A 20,566-nucleotide genomic window follows, 5' to 3' on the forward strand; every position below is an offset into this window, starting at 1 on the left:
CGGGCAGTCGGGCTCAGGATTGAACTATATGTCGAATTGGATATCGACACAAGGGTTTTAATTCAGTCTGTAGATAGAGACTAGTAGCAACGGAGCGCTTGGAATAGACCTTCATAAGATGGTTCAGTAAGGACTAGGATCCATGGAATCCGCCGGGCGTTTGCTTTCTTTCGTTCGTTCGTTCGGCGACCCACATTTTGCCTCGTGAACTCCGCGTTTTGATCCACTGACCATCTCTGGACTTCTTTGACAATCGCTGCCCCAGACTGGCGTCAAATCGCAAACCTGCAGGAATTTTGAGGCAATGGGCTGGTAAGCTTCATACTTTGGAGTCCGAATCTTACATTCTCACACCGCCAACCACCAGATCCCAGCCGATCTTCCTGCCTGCCCCTCGTCGGCCTGTGCGCCCAGCCCGCCGAAAAGCGAGCCAATCTTTCCCCCGGTCGCAGAATTTTGGACGTTGCCTCAGCCTCTTCAGACGCCTGGGAGTATACCTCTCTGGTATATCGCAAGAAACGCCACACGCTGTACACGAACATGGCCATTCGAGGAAACTTGACAACGAGATTTCGCGTATCCCAAACCCCTCGATCGGCTCGGAAGCCGGGCGACTAAGATAAGAAGTGAAGAAGACGGAGATCGGACCGTTAAAACGGGCGAGATCCCTCTTAAAAGACCGAAATGAATCTTACGACTCGATCGCAAGCGAAGTCGCAATCGCAAGCTCCTCCCAAAACGGCCCCGAAACCTGCGACACCAAAGCAGAAGAGCAATTCACCCCGCCAATCCAGCGCAAACCGCAAGAAGTCCTCGGAAATCGCAGATACCAAGGCCAAACGGGTCCGCACGGGATGTCTGACCTGTCGCGAACGGCACCTCAAGTGCGATGAAGCTTTGGGACGCTGTCTCAATTGTCGAAAGTCGGATCGGATATGCAGACGAGGCATTCGCCTCAATTTCATTGACATTCAAACTGTTGCGCCTCCACATGTTATCGATCGACCTCGTGGTGCCAAGGTGACCTTCCGAGATGACTCTCGGTTCATCGCATCCGAGTACGTTGGGGGCTTCGAGAGATACCCCCTCCACAGCCAGACAGTCCCGTCGAAGAAAGAAGACAATTACACCATGATGCTTTCAATCTCATGGGGCATGACCAGTTGGCTAGTTTATTTCAATCAGTCGCCCATTCATTCGACCCCTCTGCCTTTGACCTTTCTCATGCGGCGGCAGTGGATTTCCATGGTGGACAAGATTGCTGGCACCACCATGAGCCTCACCTCGTGCCAGGTGACGAATTGCTACCTCATGGAACATCTAACTTTGCACGGAAACTGGCGATGAAACAATATAGCCCATCTCCCTTGGGTGATCCAGAGCAAGTCTATCTGTTGCAGGTATTCGTTGATGAAGTAGGATGTTGGATGGACTCACTAGATTCAATGCGTTATGTAAGAGCAGAGATACCCCTTCGACAAAATCTTGGAATACAACTGACCTATATCTAGTTCACTCAAATCCTACCACTGCATGCTATCGACGAGCCGCTCGTACTCAAGGCCTTCTTAGCATGCGGCGCTCGACATCTTTCACTGGTCAACTCGTCATTTGACAGAACGAAGGCTGCAAATTACTATGACGAGGCAACTCATGATTTGATGAATGCCATGAAAGATCCAAATCGTGATTCCGTTCTATGCACAACAGCTGCATTGGTCCTCAGCATTTATGAGATCATGGCTCCGCTGCAAACACCGAGTGCGAACCACATTGCAGGTTCCAGGGCTTTGATTCGCGAATGCGGTTGGACGGCCAGAACGCCTGGTCTCGGCGGAGCATCCTTCTGGGTCAGTGTGGGCATGGAATTGCTGAGTTCTCTACACTATAAATGGACATTGTCCTGGAATCCGGATACATGGGGAGTGGATATGGATATGCATCAGCATGCGCATCAGCATCAGGTACAACTGTTTGGGAAGACTGAAGAGCTCTGGCTCCACCGGATTATCTACATTTGTGCCAAGATTGCGAATTTCCGTATCGCTGCGCAGTCTCTTCAATCGGTGAATGGTTCTATGAACTATGCCAATGAATTGAGTGACGTATTCACGGAGTGGAGCCACTATGATTCGTTGTGTCAGCAGTGGTTTGAGAATGCTCCAAGATCCTTGAAACCTCTCGGCAATGTACCGCAATGGCAGACCGAGCCGAGGTCCTCATTTTCGAGAATCTGGTAAGCTCGTATCTCCCACCTTCTAATCGTCCCTTGACCAAGCTAACCAATCCTCAATTTAGGCTCCACAAGCGGATCGCGATTGTCTCACAGCTATTTTACCACACGGCTTGCCTATTGCTGGGTAAAGCCCATCCATTGCAAGCCGAATTCCATCGAAAAATGCAACAAACCCACGCCCATGACATCTGCGGAATTGTTGCAAATACAAAAGACAAGGGTGCCATCAATGTATCAATCCGTTGTCTTGCCATTGCCGCCGAGTGCCTGGATACCGAGGATACGCAAAAAGAGGTCCTTGTAATATTCGATGCCCTTGTTAAAGATACAAGTTGGCATGCTGAGCCGATCCAGGATGAGCTGAAGCAAATTTGGGGCTGGAATATTTCTCATCCTGAAACCGTGGACCCCGCCCAGATGCACAATCATCATTTTGGGCTTGATCCGACGTTGCCAATTCCCAAGGGCCCGGAGTTTCCACCTGGACTATCGAACCCACTTTTGGATGTGGGTGACTTTTCCATGGAGAATCATCCGTATCAGGAGCACTATGTTGCTCCTCGCCATCATGGTTTGGATAATCATTTATACGGGTCTTATCTCATTTGATTCACATGCCGAGGTAGGTGTCGACATTCTGTTAAATGTCCTCTCGCTCCTTTGGGTGGAATTTTGTTTTGTGTCCGTTTTATACCCTGATATGAAATGAATGATAGCATGACCAATCTGATTTGGAGCGCGGCTTCCATACCCTACACCTGCGCTAGTCGGACATTAAAGTATGGCTCATTAGACCATGTATATACCCTGTCTGAAAGTATTCTGGTGGTGTGGTTTGCCTTGACAAGTTTAAGCCTGGTAGTAATGTTGGACACTAGCCAGCCGCCCGGAGTTTAGTAATTAACACCGACTGCACCTATTAAGCCCGATATATCCACAACAAGGGTCGCAAGGCTAGGGAAACACTCATCGTATTCCATATTTTAATTGAAGAGACATAAAAAGATGATAGTCCCTGCCCCCCCTTATTATTTAGGGGACATGCATCGCTTATACACAAACTTCCAATTCGCCTACACATAACAGGATTTGCAAGGACCAGCACTGCAGAATCTCGCAGTACTTTGTCTCCAAGAATCATCATGGCAGGTAAGTATGCAAGTAATCAGCCCGAAGGATTTACGAACAGAATCGAAAAAGTGGCCATTGTCGGGGTACGTCAGTCTTCCCTCAATGTCCACACCTGATTCACAACTCACGCTTAAGTGATATACAGGCAGGAGGTTCAATTGGAAAGCACCTCACCGAAGCTTTACTCAAGACAGGCAAGCACTCGGTGACTGCTATTACGCGCCCAAACAGTAACAGCCAGCCTCCAGAAGGCGTGAAAGTCGTCCGTGTTGACTATAGCGGCGACGAGGATGCTGCGCTAGTTGAAGCGCTACGGGGCCAGCAGGTCCTTCTCATTACAATGGCAGTGAGCGCACCAAGAGGCACTATCAACAAGCTTGTGCGCGCTGCAGTCAAAGCAGGTATTCCTTATGTTCTGCCTAACTGGTTTGGCCATGACGATGCCAATACCTCGCTATGCGATGATAGTATGCTCAGCGGAAATCGAGACAGCATCATTGCCGAATTCAAACCCTTTGAAAACACAGCTTATATCTTCCTGGTGTGCAATTTCTGGTACGAATTCAGTCTAGGCGGAGGACCCGATCGATTCGGCTTCGATTTCAAAAATCGCTCGTTCATACAATTCGACGAGAGCGATGTTCTATTGAATACAACCACCTGGCTTCAGTGTGGTCGAGCCATTGCAAATCTCCTCAGTCTTAAGGAGCTCCCCGATGATGAAATGGATACATCGCCTACACTCTCACAGTTTGCCAATAGTTCTGTTTACGTATCAAGTTTCAGACTGAACCAGCGTGATATGTTTGAAAGTGCCAAGCGTGTTACTGGCACTGTTGACGCCGACTGGACCATTACTCATGAGTCTGCAATGCAACGTTGGAAGGAGAGCCGGGTAGCTGTAGAAAAGGGCAATTTTGCTGCATTTCCAAGAATGCTTTACAGTCGCATGTTCTTTCCTACGGCGGATGGTGACTACCAGTCCCGCCGGAAGGTCCATAATGATTTGCTCGGTCTGCCAGTTGAGGATTTGGATGAGTACACAGCCATCGCGGTCAGAATGGGGAAGAACGATGAAGTTGTCCAGACACACTAAAAAGCACGTGAAGTATTTGAGGTGTTCGAGGACGTAATTTCAATGACACTGGAACTTTCGTATCATTCCTCTGTGATATTCGTTCAGCATCTTCTTTCAGCTTCTTACTTCTATTCAACTATCATCGGCGGATGTTCTGTTAGGGATAAATTTCTCCTATTCTGTGAATTGAATGCAAATTCATTGTGATCTTAACCCAGACGAAAGGCAGGTGATTGTAAACGATGCTTCACTTGGGAGCACGCTCGACAGATTCCAAAATGGTAACGAGTAAAGGCCATGAGGGCTCGTCGAGACAGGATGCAAACAACCACTTCTGATGCAAGCTAGGCTAGGTCATTATTAATTTATTGACCTCGTAAAATCTACGCTTTATTCTTTACGTAGAGTTCTTTGTCAATCCGAACCTACAGAATGGCCAGAGGATTTGCACTCGATTCCCATCAGCTCTAGGCAAAGTCCAATTATGCAGAAGGGTTCCTGGTACTGCCTCATTGCACATATATTTCATGTCAGTTAGATCTGTTTCGCTAAAAAAAAAAAAATTTAAACTGGTCTTCAATGTTTTGTTCCTGCTGTTAGTTATCTCCAAGCCCTGCATGATTTATTCGTGGACAACCCTAGACCCACACTTCTGATCTGATTCATGATTCAAAAAACCTTTTGATCCGGCATCAAAGTTGGGCTTATGGTCTAGGGGTATGATACTCCCTTCGCATTGGATAGCGTTTGCTTCCAGTATGAGCTTGGGAGTGGTCCGGGGTTCAATTCCCCGTGAGTCCATACGCTTTTTATTTTTAGCGATATATGGAACAGCTCAAGGTCGGTCTGGTTACCTTCGTATGGCCCTTTTGAACTTCTCTTTACGTCCCTATTAGGATATGTACTAGGATGGCTAGTGTTCATCAGAGTATTGAAGTTGATCCTAGCGGAGTGAATGAGCAGTTTGGGTAAGGCGGTGCGGCATCTACCCGTGACTTTCTACTCCAAGTACGTTGCCAAACACCATCCACAGTTCCTGCAGACCACATAAAACCTCACCGGATATGGCTAGCACATCTGGACAGATTCAGCAGTCACCGGCTACCCCAATATACATCTTGCGGGGCCATACTGCCCCAATCCATGCACTGCACGTCTTCACACAGAACCTGCGACTAGTATCTGGAGATGCCGACGGCTGGGTGGTCATCTGGGATCTGGTCACCAAACGACCCGTCACGGTGTGGAAAGCGCACGCGGGAGCTGTTCTCGAAGTGAAAGGCTTTCAAATCAACACTGGTGTGACAGAGATTTACACGTAAGATCTGAGAAACCACCGGACATAACGAGGTATTAAGCTAACGTGACCAATAGGCATGGCCGCGACCACAAACTCTGCGTCTGGAAGATTCGAGCAGAAGATGAGGCCTTTCTAGAGAAGACTCTCCCGGTTGATCTTGCCCAGTCGAGTGTCTCGGGACAACGGACGCAGCCATGGCTGCTCCACTCTTTATCGGTGAATGCGTTAAACTTCTGTGCCTTTTCTATGACGTTCATTGATATGCCTGGAGCTACATCCCCAGAAGTAACTGAGGAGCAGCCAAGTGCCACTCGCCAAAATGTTCTTTTCGCCGTGCCAAATGCGCTTGATTCTGGGGGAATCGATATTTTCCACCTCCCATCCGAGCGTCGCCTTACCACGATCAAATCAGACTCTTCGGTCAAAACTGGCATGCTGATGGCAGTCAGTCTCTTCATCTCTCCATCAGGTGATATCTTCGTTGCTTCTGCCTTTGAAGACGGGCATGTCATGGTCTTCATGCATAAGGGCCCTCTAAACCCAGCCAGCTTCGAGCTCAGCAATATCAACTCAAATCAGTGGAAGTGGAACAAGCTCTACGCCAGTCGCCCTCACAGCCAACCAGTTCTTTCCCTCGACATATCGCCATCGCAAGATTATTTCATCTCTTCTTCCGCCGATGCCCTGCTCATCAAACACCCAATTCCTAGCGCTGTTTCTGCGGGATTTCTCCCTTCTGGGAATTATACAGAAGACAAAGCATTGAAAACGGTGAATACAAAACATTCAGGTCAGCAGGGACTTCGAATTCGGAGCGACGGCAAGGTCTTCACGACTGCTGGCTGGGATAGTAGGGTGAGGGTTTACTCTGGCAAGACGATGAAAGAACTTGCTGTGCTTAAATGGCACAAGGAAGGATGCTACGCTGTTGCTTTTGGCGAAGTCGATCCTCCAAGTTCCCAATCAGCGTCTCAAATCGTCGAAGCCGATGGTTCGGATGGCCAGGAGCCGACCCAGGAAGAACCACCGACAAGGTCAATCGCGGCTGTGCACCAGCAGCGCTTTCAAAAGATACAACAAACCCACTGGCTCGTGGCTGGTTCCAAGGATGGCAAGATTTCATTATGGGATATCTACTGAAATAAATGCTAGTGCTCTTGTACAATAATAATGATGCATCGCCCAGCGCAATAAAAGCGAGAATAGATATAAAGATCAAGCCAGGTTGAATTCACTGGCACCACCACTCATATGCTCCTTCATCTTGGCCCTCATCTTGCGTGCAGCTTCGCGAGCGGCTTCGTCCGTGTTCGCTCCGCCCGTAGTATCGTCGCCAGCCTTCCTCTTACCCAGCGCAGAACCGCGGCCGGCTTTGAAGTCCTTCTTCGTCTCTTCCTTTCCAGGACGCAGACCGGGAACATTGATCTTTCCGGGTCGGTCGCGCAGGGCAAAACTCTTTGCAAGATGGCCCAGATGGAGCTCTTTGATGTTGAACATGCTCCGCTCGGCAGCGATGTGAGTTGCATACGCGCGGACGTGGGATTGGAAGGCTCGTCGTGCCATTTCAAGATATTCCGGATTCTCCAAAGCCCAACGTTCCACATCCATCTGCCAATCGGTGGCCTTTTCTTCCCAGTTCTTCGAGCTAGATTCGGTGCTTCTGCCGAAGCCGCGCTTCAAAATTTCAGTCGCATCCGTGCGGGTGAGAGCCTTGCCACCGTCGCGGTAGCCACGCTTGAGAATGTCGACGTAGTTTTCTTCGCAGCCGGGCTGGAGGAAGATCAGAGCTCGTCCGTCACGTCCTAGACGTGCGGTACGACCGATACGATGGGTGTGGTCGTCGGCGCTGAACGCGGGATCATACTCGATAACCAAGTCGACGTTAGGCAAATCCAAACCACGAGCAGCCACATCAGTACAGACCATGACGGAAGCAGTTTTGCTGTTGGCGAAGGAGTTGAGGGTGAATGTTCGAATATGTTGAGGCAGAGAGCCGTGGAGTCGGTGGAGAGTGACTGGGTTCGCTGGGTTCGAAAATGCAGATCCGGGAGCAATGGTGCCGTGTGGTGATAGGTCTGCCCGTTCCTTCTCTTTCTCCTTTTTCACTTCACCGTTTTCTTCGCTCTCGTTTTCATCGTCACCATCATCATCCTTCTTATGTCCTCTTTCGCCGTGTTTCCTTGAGAAAACTTCAAACAGGAAATCGACCTCGTCTGCACAAGAGACGAAAACGATGGCTTTCATCACAGAGCCCTTGCGAATGAAGGTTCGCTTGAGGTATGCAGTCAATGATACTAGACGCAGTTTAGCTGCGACAACCGCGTATGACTGCTTCAGCTGAGCCGGCACGCGGAACGACTCTTCTTCGTCCTTGTTCGCATTTCGAGCCTTCTCGTCCTCGTCTTCGGGGTCTGCCTTGATATGCACGGCATCCTTCAAACTGATCTCTCCCAGCCGCTGCACATTCATTTTCAGCGTCGCAGAGCACAGAATTGTCGTTCTCCTCGTCGGCACACCGGGGACCTGGCAGGGTCGTTGTCTCGCATCTAGCTTCTGAACAATGCCATGTAGTTCCTCTTCAAAACCCATGTCCATCAGGCGATCACCTTCGTCCAAGACCAACCATCGAACGTTGCTAACATCTAGGACTTGAGTGTTATCCAGATGGTCCACCAAGCGACCAGGGGTAGCGACGAGAATATTCAATCCTTTACGCAAGCGTGCCTTTTCTGACTTTTTCTTTTCTCCACCGATGACGGTACCGCAGACAAGCCAAGTGGCACAGCGGAGAAGATTTTCCAGCACGACAGAGATCTGCTTGCACAACTCACGAGTCGGAGCGAGCACAATTGCAAATAGACCACTATCGCGGTGGACGCCAGCCTCCTTGGTAGCCTTGGAAAGAGCCATGATCCGTTGTACCAGTGGCAGAAGATAGGCCAATGTCTTGCCCGATCCAGTCTCGGCTTGAATAAACGCATCACTTTCTTCCTTTAGCAGTTGTGTGATAGAAGCTTTCTGAATCGCTGTTGGTGCCTTCAGTTCGAGTTTGGTGAGCAAATGCGCAGCCAGACTAGGTGACAAGCCCAGGTTTGTGAACGTATCGATCCCATCGATCAGGGGGGCATTGGTCGGTTTCGCTTCCTCGATCGGCTCGTCGTTGCGAGGTCCTTCGGCATTCTGCGGCTCCGGATTGCTGGTGAACAGAGACGATACAAAGTGGCGGGGATCTCGCTGCGACGGTTGCTGCTGTGATCGTGGTCGACGGTCGCGATCACCGCCATCTTCAAAGTCGTTGAACTCCGTCTTTTGTCGCTTTGCTGGCCTCGTGCCAGAAATCGCAATTTTATTCGGATTCTTCGATTCGTGGTTCTTATTGCCGCCATCTCCAGGCTTGGGTTGGTGTTGAGAGCGCTTTTTTGCTGAGAGACGGTCCCGCCATGTCCCTCCTTTGAACTTCGCCTCCGGCTTGATCACGGAGTCGCTGATGGCGAAGTTCAAAAGCATGCCATCATCAGCCATGGCGACAGATATTCCCGGCGAGGCGGGTGAAATTTCAAGAAAGACAAAGACTTGGAGATCTTTGTTTCGGGTTGCTTGAAGGACAGAGCTTTTGCGATCGAGACTTTTTTCCTCCGCCGCCAAGGGACCCGCAGTCAGGAATTTTTTCGGCCCGAGCCCTACAGACATGCCCTACATACCGTTTTGGTGAAAGATCATATCAAGAGTGACCTGGTCATTCTACCACTCGACTCGTTATAACTGATCTATATTCATTTTTGGTGTACTTTGTGACGCTAAATAAGAAGCAGGTGTATATTTACAGATGTCATCATGCAGTTGACTCCCCCAGTTAAGACTGGGGCTGGAGGATCATGTTGTCAATCAACCGTACGGGGACCTTTCCATCTCCCAAACCGCAATCCTCGCCAGGATTAGTCTCCTCCAGAGGAGCCATCTTAAAGGCCGTGCTCAGCACAGCCCCCTTCTTGAAATCGACAAGGTCCAGCTCCTCCAAACTCTCCGGATCCGCGAGGGAGATGTAGTCAACCTCGTACAGCGCCCGCTCCGACGGGGAGAGCGCCTGCTGTTCGGACAGTACACGCTCGGCAACACTGCGGGCAGCCCCCAAGATATCATCTCGAGAGGCTTTGCCTGCCTTGTATGCCTCCGCTGCGGCACTCAGGGCTTGGTAGAGGGTGAGTCCCACGGCCCGTCTGCGAGCCCCAAGGTAAACATTCCGGGAGCTCAAGGCCAATCCATCAGCTTCACGGGTAGTTGGTACAATCCGAACCTCAGTATCAATGAGGAAATCCTTAACCATGCGTTTTATGATCACAGTTTGTTGGACATCCTTCTGGCCAAAGTAGACACGATCGGGAGTGGTCACATTGAATAGCTTCATGCAAATCGTTGTAACACCTCGAAAGAAGACTGGGCGGGAGACACCTTCAAGCTTTCTCGCAAGAGGTGTGATCGTAACGAACGAGCCGTGTCCGTCGATTTCCGACGAAGGTGGCAATGTAGGGTACATGACCTTGGAGGTTGGGGCAAAGATGGCGGTAATTTGTCCAGTGCAAGCACCCAAGCTACTTAGCTCTTCATTGAGCTTCTCCAATTTCTCGACGTCGCTATCCCAGGTACGAGGATAGCTCGAAAGGTCTTCATTCACGCCAAATTGAGTCGGGTTGACGTAGATGCTCACGAAGACGTCAGTGTTCTCCCGAGCAGCCTCTCGAATCAACGACAGGTGACCTTCATGAAGGGCGCCCATCGTGGGCACGAACCCCATAGTGCGATCATTTTGAATCAATTTCCGACGCAATTGGCGAAGTTCGGGGACGTCACGGAAGACCTGAAACGAGGACGGTTGACGAACCGACCGCGCGGCAGCGGCCGAAGCGTCGGCGAGTAGCGAGGAGGCCGCAGCTAGGGAATAGAGGAGACGAGGTAAGCTTGGAATAAGCCTGGACAATGCATCTGGAACATACTGGAGAAAGACTTTACGCCGTTCACCAAGCGGGACATGGTGATGATCGGGAATGGGGTCGTTAGCTTCAACGTCCGCGGCAAAGCGGAGATGCACGACTTATCCGTTCCCGCCACGTGACTTACGCCTCGGCTATGAGAGTCTGGGGTGTGAACCCGTGATCCCGTCAAGAGCATCCGGGGACGATCGTCTGTTTTGTTGGGACTCTGGAGCTATGGCCCTGTCCCGCATTTCATATCTCCTCTCCTGGGTGGATCTTGCCATTCTTTCTCCAATTCATATTCTTCAATGACCCAGCTATTCTCCTTATCTATGACCAAACAACGATCTTGACCCCCGGAAGGACGTCCACCCTGCACCCCTACCTGATACCCAGCATGGCGCCACCCAAATCGGCCATCGGCGACGAGCACTCGGCCCCGGACTTGGAAATTGTCGGCAAGCAGGTGACTATCCACCCGTCTGGCTTCACGGGCGGGCCTGATGCTCAAGATGACACGATTACCGAACGAAACCTCGTGCGCCACATGGCGCGATTCCGCGCAAACCCCTCGAGTTCCTCCGCGAAGTGAGCCTCTACATGTCGGGTACCGGCTGGCGCGCATATGACGATGTGATAGGACAGCCAATTTTCTACTCGGGCTTCGGTGAGAGGATGAAGTCTGCTATTCTCGCTAGTCCCATGTTGCAGGACAAAGTCAGAGAGCTGGCCAGTACTCGCCTTGCTGTAGAGGAGAAGGAAGGCCTAGTTACGATTAAAGAAGGCGCGAACATGGACGAGAAGCGAGCGCGACGTCGACATGAACTCGAAAGCGGGCTGCGGGAGGTGGTGGACACTATGATGGACAATATGATCTGCAAGATGGAAAGCAAGACGTTCATTCGAGGCGCATACTACATGTGCACCCAGCTCTTGACTCGAGCCTACCACCAGGGTATTCATGTGTCCAGCGAGGAGGTTCTGCGTCTGCGGTCGGTAGCTGAGACTGCTGCAACGAACAAGCAGTCCATTGTGTTCCTCCCGTGCCACAAGTCCCATGTGGACTATGTTTCTCTGCAGCTTATTTGTTACCGTCTGGGAATCGGTCTTCCAGTTGTTGTCGCCGGCGACAACCTCAATATTCCTCTGTTGGGCCCATTTTTGCAGCATGCCGGTTAGTACCGATACAAATCCGCGTCCGTATTGCAACATTATTCTTACATCTATTCTAGGTGCCATGTGGATTCGACGCAGTTTCGGAAATGATCCCCTCTATCATACCGTCGTGCAGGCCTACATTGACACCCTTCTTCAACAAGGCTTCAATTTCGAATGCTTCATTGAAGGCGGCCGATCTCGGACAGGAAAGCTTCTTTCCCCTAAGTTTGGCATCTTGAACTTTATCGTCGAAAGTGTGCTATCTGGTCGCGTTAACGACACCATCATTTGTCCTGTCAGTACGCAGTACGACAAGGTTATTGAGACAGAGTATGGATATCGTTGCACAATTTCGGCTGAGCTCAACACTGACCCTGTTTAGATCCTACATAAGCGAACTCCTAGGCCAGCCCAAGCAGAAGGAAAATCTTGCAGACCTCTTGTCATCCTCCTCAGTTTTGTCCTTGAAACTGGGCAGAGTCGACGTTCGATTCCATGAACCATGGAGTCTGCGAGAATTCTTATGCCAACAGCTCTCCCGGCTCAACCTTTCAGGCATAGGCAGCGATCTGAAGCTTGCTCACGCCGAACGTGGTCGGATCCTCAGAACACTAGGATATCGTGTCCTGTCCGAAATCAATGATGTTTCGGTGATGATGCCACCCGCGCTCGTCGGAACTGTGCTGTTGACGCTTCGTGGTCGCGGTGTTGGCAAGGCTGAATTGGTCAGACGATTGAACTGGCTTTGTGATCGCGTACGAGCTAAAGGTGGTCGCGTTGCCCACTTCTACCGCTCACCCACAGAAGTGGTGGTCGATCGTGCCCTCGATGTACTGGGGCCGAAGCTAGTTGGTGTGATATCAGGATTGGTGGAGCCTACCTACTACGCAGTTGATCGGTTCCAACTATCTTTCTATCGCAACATGCTTATTCATCTCTTCATTACCGAAGCATTGGTTTCTGTTGCAATGTATACGAAGATCAAGCAAGGTGGTGGACCCACCAACCAGCGAATCACCTTTGAAGCTTTAAAAGCTCAAGTCTCCTTCCTTTCACAGGTATGTCTTTCCAACAGTTACCGGGCCCTTGGCCTCTCTTACTAATTAAATGCAGCTCTTCCGTGGTGAATTTATCTTCCCTCCCGAGGGCTTGATCACCAATTTGGAAAAGACATTGCGAAGCCTGGAGGCGGATGATGTGATCAGTATTACTCGTGATAATTCCGGTGTTCCTCAGTATGTAGAGCTGAGCGACGCCGAGCGAACGTGCGGCCGAGAAAACTACGACTTCTATTGTTTCTTGATTTGGCCCTTCATTGAAGCCTCGTGGCTCGGTGCTGTGTCACTTTTAGGCCTCACTCCTCCTCTGGATGGCCCTCAGAACATCTGGATAGACAACAAGAAGGCCCAAGATAGTGCTCAGCTGGTAGGTTGCCGAGTTTTCATTTGCAAACAACATGTTTGGGATATTCAGTTGCTAACCTCTTATATAGCTTGGCAAAACTCTCTATCATCAAGGAGATCTCTCGTACTTCGAAGCTGTTAACAAGGAGACCCTCAAGAACTCTTATCAGCGCTTTGAGGAAGAGGGAATCATTCTCATGTCTAAGAGCAAGGAATCTCGGGTTGGGCCATCTTTGAGACTCGCCCCGGAATGGACACCGGAGAGGGACCCCGATACTGGAAAGGTGCTCCCCGCGGGCGGCGTCTATGGGAATTTACCGAGTTGATCGCTCAATCCCGCCGCGAAGGGTGAGTCAATCAGCGAAATAAACTCAATTATCGGACCATGCTAATGTCTTATCTAGCAAAAACCGCCGTGACGGTGCCACAGTCTCGTCGCGAGTTTTGACCATGTCTGACGTCGTGGGGCGAGAACTCTTCCTCAACGCTGCGGCCCCAACACCCGCTGATGTATCTTCTCGGCAGATGCGTCGCAAGGCGATCGGCACTGAGTCTAAGCTCTAGATCGGCTGCTTTCCATATGAAGCTTTACACATCCCTATATCACCGACTGTGCGTTGCTCTGACCTACAGCATGACCGACTGCGGTAGTGCACTTTCTCCCAACACTATACCCCTCCACTGCTCCGTCGTGTCTTTCGGTTAATTACTTGTACATACATGAATACAAATTCGAGGAACGGCATCTTGGCTTCGGCCTATTGTTGCATTGGATATTTGTTTCTTCACCAGACTATCGCATAATACTTATCAATTATGAAAGTTATCAGCAGCCCTGTCCAATAGTAACAGACTGAGACCTCGCACCATCGTTGACTCCACCCACAGCCTCCACGACAAGCTGATCATTACGTGACAGGCCATCCACAAGGATCGTGGTTTCAAAGCCATTCCGCGTGGCAACTTTCTTCATTTGAGAACCGGAATACACCTTCCACGACTGTACATCAGTGGCTCCATTCCAGCTCACATACACTGCAGTCTTTCCACTCTTGCTAGATGGGCAAGCAACCACATCGGGCTTCGTGGAGGGCCGACCAACCCAGGGGTACCGGTAGGCACGGTAGGTCTGCATGGTATTGTCGTAGCCGAAGCGAGCACGCATCACGATCCGGCCATTCTCACCATACTCCTCGATCTTTGGCGTAGCACCGTGATCTTGAAGAACGTGTCCATTTCCAAGGACCTGGTAACTACCCTGAGACTCAGCGTACACCGGCTCATCAGCATCCCACATGCGGCTCTTGACGGTTACTTCCTTTGATCCCTGCAGCTCGACGTCCAAAACAAGACCGGTAGTAAGAGCCGTGTGACCCGTGAACTCGGTATTATCGTTGTTATGCATGCTCAATGTAACACGTTCAGGGGTTTGCGACTCGAACCGGACGTCGTGCTGGTAACAGAAGCTGGTACCGATACCGAGGTGGAAGTCACCACCAGTTCGGCCCTGAGAGGACGTGTTAGTTGGTGAAGCTGATAGTCCGGATTGTGGGATAGTCAATCAGAACTTACATGGAGATGCCAGATGAGGGTACCGTTGGGAGCAATGAAGAACACACTGCACATAAAACGCGAGGACAGCAGATAATCATCGCCATACTTGTAAATGGCATTGAGATGAGGATATCCGTAAGGATCAGTCTTGTTAACACCAGAACCCTCAAGCGGAGCATAGACATCGCTCAAAGGAGCCTCAGAAAGATGTTCATGCGCACTCCAGCGGAACACGATCTCGTTGGTCTTAATGTCAATCTCATAGATAAGACCATCCTGAATCCAACCATCCTTAGGTCCACCGACTGAGCTCAGATCAGCTTGTGTGACATTGACTGCAGTGACCATGATAGTGCCATTCTCGGTAAACTGGCTTTCATGTATATCAATGCAAGAATCGAATTCCATTGGGTCGAAGACAGTGACGAAGTTCTGTTCCTTGCAGTTCAGGGTGACCCGGTGGATCTCGTCATAGGAACTGTTTAGGATACTGATATGTCCAAACCCAAAGCCTTCCCCGGCATACCCTGTCCAAAGAGCAATAACCGGTTCACCATCCAGCATTTGTGGCTGAAGAGCCGAGTAGCTCCCATTGGGTCCTTGCCATACCAGTTGGCCGTCGTCAGAGTATATCGCTGGGTGGCCGACATTGCGAATTATATCCTCGGGTGTGAAGAAGAGGTATCCTGGCTCCGTCTGACCCATCTTCGTGACGTTCATGAATGGCGTCTGGATCGACGAGCTTTTATAAGTTTGAAGAGGCCATAAGTCCTCAGCAGAAGACTGAGCTGCAGATACACTAAGGCAGCCCGCAAAAAAGGCGAGTGCCTGAGGAAGAAGACTCATCATGGACCGGCTCATTTTGTCAGAGCAGCCGATGCTGGTCTTCTTTTGCTTTGAAACTGCTTCACTGTATCCTAGTCGGGGCGACTCTGGCTCAATTTATATCCCAGGTTTCAATCATTGAAAAGGCATGTTAAATTTCTGGATTCTCGTCTCCCCACATCATCTCCCCTAGTGGAAGGTAGGCATACCCTCGGCATTCAATGATCTTCTGAGATCCGAGCTTTCTAGCACAGGATCCTGTATACGGCTTTCCTTCATGCGGAAAGCATCCGACAGTGATCCCCACACTGGAGGGCGATTGGTGGGAACAGACTCTAGCTTGGCTCAAACAAATTAGGCACTTTAAGTCTGCGACTACTACTGATCATAGGTCAAATAGCTTCGTTCGTACATGGACATCTCTCCAGTATAATTGACAAGATCTCTCGACCAGGAGAAGAATTCTAGTGAGAATATGATGAGGTCCGCCGGCAAATTGAGCCAGCCTTAATAGTATAAACGACTATCTGAATAATGAAAACAGACTCGACTTGGTCCATCCCATCTTTGCAAAGGAAAATCTACGATGGAGCAACACGCGAGGGATCACCATTCACCAATACTGTTTTGGGGGTAGACCCAGGAACTTGAAGCTATCTTTAATGAAATGGGGTCAGCAGTTGCAAGGGCTTAAACGAAGCCGGATATCGCCGATCTGATGTGGACATAAAATGTCCCCAGGGTCAATCTCTCAAACAAGCTATAGCTGCAGTGCTCGTATAATGATAGCTTGTTGAGCGGAGAAGGTCCCGATACTAAGGTTCTGTGTGCGGAATTACCTTGGAAAGGGTCTACCAGTGGAAGCAAAAGGTTGCTTGAGTGATACAGAAGCTTTCGAGGGAAACTTTACATCGGAGACGACGTCCGAATCGCACCCGAATTCTCAAATGTGGAGATGGAGGCCTGTGGAGTATGCGCCCCGGACTTTTCTCCACGATTTGAACTACCCGACAGTCATGCATTGATGTAAAGATTGGCGATGAAAAGAAAGGAGCCGGTCCCAAGGATATACTAGATAGAAGCCAGACAAGAAGGCAAAAACGTGGAATTCATGATTAAGTCTGGATAATACTTCTGCCTTTCTTCTTTTAGGGATATATACCAAATCAGTTCTGATGTCACTGTGGGACCTTGCGCTCAAGATGGCGTCCCTCATACTACGTCCTCCATAGCTGTGGCAGAAGCTTAGGTCCAGGGGAAGCCCAGCAAGGCGGCGCTAGCAAGTAGTGTGCGCAGAACACATGGAAAAAGGGCTGTTCTCATAGGGTCCTGTGCAGAAAAGTCATTGGGAAGCGGCTAGTTCCCACCCATCGGGGGCTATCTGGGGTAGTCGGCAATGCTGTCGGCAATTTGTCGAGGGGCAATAACGCGGAGATGTTTGAGGGGAAGATGGAGATTTTTGGAGTTGGACATTCGAAAGAAACCTAGAATGACGGTAATTTGTGGCCATTATGGAAGCTCCTAGTGAAAATTGATTGTACCACATCCCCAGAAATGTTTCTGTGGTGGTACATTGCCCCAGATGGTGGTAGATCTAGCACGGGGGGTCAATGATGTTCAGCAAGCCCAACGACGCTCATGAAGAGTTCGGAATCAGGGTTCTGTTCGTAGTCGGTAGTTAATCAAGGTTGGACCCCTCAACCCACGAGGTCTGAGCCATCAAACCCTGAACGCCTCCGCTTTTGGGTGGACTCGAGTGCGGAAAGTTGCCGGCATCATGAACATGGATCGAAAGTCAGGAATGGACTTCGTCTACAAAGGGTTGCATACTTTATAATTCTTACAGTACGAAGTTGGAGATGTGCTTCATCATGTTCGCTTCGTCTCTACTATACATACCACCATAGTTTCCGTGGTTACTTCCTGACGATTTCAATGATAGAGATTATGCATCAGAATGTCCCCCGCCTACCCGGGCCCATTTTACACAGCCAACAAGTTCAATCGTTGTGGAAACTTCGGAAAGGCTCGTCGTTGAGATGGAACTTTAGTAAACGACCTTACCTCCAGGATACCCACCAGCATCCACTAGGTACGTAAGATGTCGAAGATTCGCGATGGCCCGGATACATATCCTTGACGGAACACTCATTCCAGGCTTGGATTTCGCGTCTTGTTAGGCTTCCTTAGGTACACCTAAGTATACTATCATGGTTTGTTCCATGGGTACGCACTCCCTCTTCCGGGGTCCATGAAATGCTAATTGGTCTATACCCCTGTCAGCCTGTCGGCGGGCGACTCATCACAGCAACGGGCACCCAGCAACAACAACACTTCCTCTCCTATGCCAAGATCTCACGGACTCACCTCCACAGAGCATGTGCATTACCAAGCCAGCCGCCAAGAAATCCACCTCTGATAAGACCACCCTCGATAAGAAGACCCTAAACCCCAGATGGCTGTCGGATCCGGGGTGATTACAATGGGGAGATATGGTTGGACGGCCTTATCTGACCAGGTCGGGCTGATCGCATCCTTATCAACACTCGCCTCTCCTTTATCGTGCGATATGAAGCTCGCCATTCGAAAGTCTGACACAGACTGGGTTGAGGATCGTTAAATTGACGTTCTCTACCTTCGTTTAAGGTCGAGAAAACCGAGTGTGGAGTCTTGGCTAGATGAGTGTAGATAAGCGGATTGAGTAATAGGTTGTGAATTATCATTAGACGGAGGCGAGGAGGATCCTGGGCGTTAAGTATATCTTACTCTTGCCCGTATCCTGTGTTAAAGATCATTGTCGATTTCGGCTTTCTTGTGAAGCGATTTATTCAATAGATTTTGGGATTGTTTGCCCAAACTTTATCTTCCATTCATTGCCTATTTAGGACATCGTGAACTTTGAGGACCGGCCATGGCCGATGCTGTATGTACCATCACCAGATCTCCTTGGTTAGATATTAACTTGGACATCACAGCCCGTGTACAATGCCTCCGAACCAAGCGGTGGCGACCCCTTGACGGTCGACGTCAACGCCCAATTCGTCGGCTACGAATGGAACTATACCTACATTGTCTTCTGTGGATTCATCGTCTGGCTGATCATTCCCGGCATTGGTCTGCTTTACAGCGGCCTGGCTCGACGAAAGTCCGCATTGGCGTTGCTTTTCCAATCGCTCATGATTGTAGCCGTGTATGTCCGGTTTGCTCTCGTTGTAGCTGCGATTGAGGGTCCGTTTACTAACACGAAAGGCTACCTAGAACAACCTTCCAATGGATATTCTGGGGTTATTCTCTAGCATATTCCCGCGACGCTAGTCCCTTCATCGGGAATCTCAAGAATTTCGGCTTGAAAAATGTCATGGCAGCTCCGTCGCCAGGGTCAGCAGTTCTGCCAGAGATCGTGTTCTGCTTCTACCAACTTCTGTTCTGCGCATGCACGGTAAGTTGATTTCCCAATATTGAGTACAGCACAGCTGGTTCTGTTTATTGACGGTGCTTTCAGGTGATGATCGTTGTGGGCGGCGCATTTGAACGAGGGAATATGCTTCCTTCGCTGGTCTTCAGCTTCTGCTGGGCCACCGTAGTCTACTGCCCCGTGGCCTGCTGGACGTGGAACAGCAATGGATGGCTGTACAATTTACCCTCTCTTGACTTTGCTGGCGGCGGCCCTGTTCATATCGCGTCGGGTTGGTCTGCCCTTGCCTACGCCTTGGTTCTGGGGAAGCGAAAGCATGTCGATGAGACATCGCATGGAAAGCCTCACAACACCACGCTCGTCTTCCTTGGGACAACGTTGATCTGGTTTGGATGGTTCGGATTCAACGTAAGTCGATGTGCTTTGACCTCATGTCGGTGGATTAACGTGGTCTAACCATTTTTGCGTTTGATAGGGAGGTTCGGCCCTCAACGCAAGTGTCAGAGCTATGTTAGCAGCATTCAACACCAATACGGCGGCGTGCACGGGCGTCCTTGGCTGGGTGTTAGTGGACTCGATCAAGAACCGTGGAAAATTCTCCGTGGTCGGCGCCTGCGAGGGAGCGATTGCTGGATTGGTTGGGATTACCCCAGCTGCCGGCTTTGTCTCCGTGTGGCTTGCAGCGTGTATTGGGCTCCTTACCAGTATCGTCTGCGCGTTACTTCAAGACATCAACAATTGGTTACATATCGACGAGGGGATGGATGTGTTTAAGCTGCACGGCATTGGTGGTATGGTCGGGGCCTTTTTGACGGGCATTTTTGCGTCGCAGTCGGTTGCGGCCTTGGATGGCGCGACCGAAGCCACCGGTGGCATCGACGGGAACGGGATGCAGGTTGGGAAACAATTGGCGGAGGTGTGTGCGATCTCTGCATATGCATTCACGGTGTCCTGCATCTTACTCTATATTTTGAAATGGATTCCCGGGATGCAGTTGCGAGTTCACGAGGAGACCGAGATGATTGGCCTGGACCGGGCGCAATTCCTCGACGAGCAGATTGGGGAACGAGCATTTCTGGACGAGCTGTTTGCGTCTTCCGCGTCGACACCAGCCCATGCGAGCGTGGTGAATGAGTCTCTTGGCAATTCCCCAGGGTCCAAGGATCTGAAGAACTAGATCAAAGTCAAAACAGTATAATTGAGAATCAAGCACATTTCAGCTGGTCGCAATAATGTCGAGGACCGTGTACTGTGTCATCATCCCAGAATGGTAACTTAGCTCTAAGAACCCTGACAATTGCGCGTTTCCAAGGCTTTTGCATTGTATCGAATGGACTGAGAGGCTGAAAAGGTGGGGGTTTGCGCGGCCGACCGAAGATCGCTGGGCTCCGAGACCCTGAATTCCGTTAGAATAATAATAATCATAATAATAATACTAATACTAATACTAATACTAATACTAATAGACTCTCCATACAGAGTATAATCATCATGCA

General features: G+C 50.1%; 8 protein-coding genes across 8 annotated transcripts; 5 read left to right on the top strand and 3 right to left on the bottom strand.

Annotated features, from left to right (window-relative positions):
- Positions 1 to 684: 684 nt before the first annotated feature.
- On the top strand, positions 685 to 2,845 carry N7458_012381 (Zn(II)2Cys6 transcription factor; the record flags this gene model as incomplete). The annotated part of the gene is made up of 4 exons (XM_056915763.1): positions 685 to 1,162; positions 1,186 to 1,454; positions 1,512 to 2,236; positions 2,299 to 2,845. The coding sequence occupies 4 exons, from the start codon at positions 685 to 687 to the stop codon at positions 2,843 to 2,845; spliced, it is 2,019 nt and encodes a 672-aa protein (XP_056760517.1).
- A 542-nt stretch (positions 2,846 to 3,387) lies between these two features.
- N7458_012382 (NAD(P)-binding protein) lies at positions 3,388 to 4,463 on the top strand (the record flags this gene model as incomplete). Its single annotated transcript, XM_056915764.1, has 2 exons — positions 3,388 to 3,450; positions 3,513 to 4,463. Coding segments are annotated over 2 exons (1,014 nt in total), but the record flags the coding sequence as incomplete, so codon positions are not given.
- Positions 4,464 to 5,509: 1,046 nt separating this feature from the next.
- N7458_012383 (WD40 repeat domain-containing protein) lies at positions 5,510 to 6,885 on the top strand (the record flags this gene model as incomplete). Its single annotated transcript, XM_056915765.1, has 2 exons — positions 5,510 to 5,763; positions 5,820 to 6,885. 2 exons carry the CDS (start codon positions 5,510 to 5,512, stop codon positions 6,883 to 6,885), a joined length of 1,320 nt encoding a protein of 439 aa, XP_056760519.1.
- A 75-nt stretch (positions 6,886 to 6,960) lies between these two features.
- Positions 6,961 to 9,267, bottom strand: dbp7 (putative ATP-dependent RNA helicase; the record flags this gene model as incomplete). The annotated part of the gene is made up of 1 exon (XM_056915766.1): positions 6,961 to 9,267. The coding sequence occupies one exon, from the start codon at positions 9,265 to 9,267 to the stop codon at positions 6,961 to 6,963; it is 2,307 nt and encodes a 768-aa protein (XP_056760520.1).
- Positions 9,268 to 9,598: 331 nt separating this feature from the next.
- N7458_012385 (pantoate--beta-alanine ligase PAN6) lies at positions 9,599 to 10,773 on the bottom strand (the record flags this gene model as incomplete). Its single annotated transcript, XM_056915767.1, has 2 exons — positions 9,599 to 10,674; positions 10,737 to 10,773. 2 exons carry the CDS (start codon positions 10,771 to 10,773, stop codon positions 9,599 to 9,601), a joined length of 1,113 nt encoding a protein of 370 aa, XP_056760521.1.
- Positions 10,774 to 11,112: 339 nt separating this feature from the next.
- On the top strand, positions 11,113 to 13,840 carry N7458_012386 (lysophospholipid acyltransferase family protein; the record flags this gene model as incomplete). The annotated part of the gene is made up of 8 exons (XM_056915768.1): positions 11,113 to 11,253; positions 11,292 to 11,889; positions 11,948 to 12,203; positions 12,256 to 12,931; positions 12,987 to 13,298; positions 13,366 to 13,560; positions 13,599 to 13,624; positions 13,681 to 13,840. 8 exons carry the CDS (start codon positions 11,113 to 11,115, stop codon positions 13,838 to 13,840), a joined length of 2,364 nt encoding a protein of 787 aa, XP_056760522.1.
- Positions 13,841 to 14,102: 262 nt separating this feature from the next.
- On the bottom strand, positions 14,103 to 15,691 carry N7458_012387 (arylsulfotransferase family protein; the record flags this gene model as incomplete). Its single annotated transcript, XM_056915769.1, has 2 exons — positions 14,103 to 14,783; positions 14,849 to 15,691. The coding sequence occupies 2 exons, from the start codon at positions 15,689 to 15,691 to the stop codon at positions 14,103 to 14,105; spliced, it is 1,524 nt and encodes a 507-aa protein (XP_056760523.1).
- A 2,875-nt stretch (positions 15,692 to 18,566) lies between these two features.
- Positions 18,567 to 20,247, top strand: N7458_012388 (ammonium transporter; the record flags this gene model as incomplete). The annotated part of the gene is made up of 5 exons (XM_056915770.1): positions 18,567 to 18,578; positions 18,631 to 18,845; positions 18,914 to 19,094; positions 19,158 to 19,478; positions 19,546 to 20,247. The coding sequence occupies 5 exons, from the start codon at positions 18,567 to 18,569 to the stop codon at positions 20,245 to 20,247; spliced, it is 1,431 nt and encodes a 476-aa protein (XP_056760524.1).
- Between the last annotated feature and the right edge of the window lie 319 nt (positions 20,248 to 20,566).

This window comes from Penicillium daleae (genome assembly GCF_028827525.1).
Source record: "Penicillium daleae strain IBT 16125 chromosome Unknown utg000009l_segment0_segment0, whole genome shotgun sequence".
Taxonomy (NCBI): domain Eukaryota; kingdom Fungi; phylum Ascomycota; class Eurotiomycetes; order Eurotiales; family Aspergillaceae; genus Penicillium; species Penicillium daleae.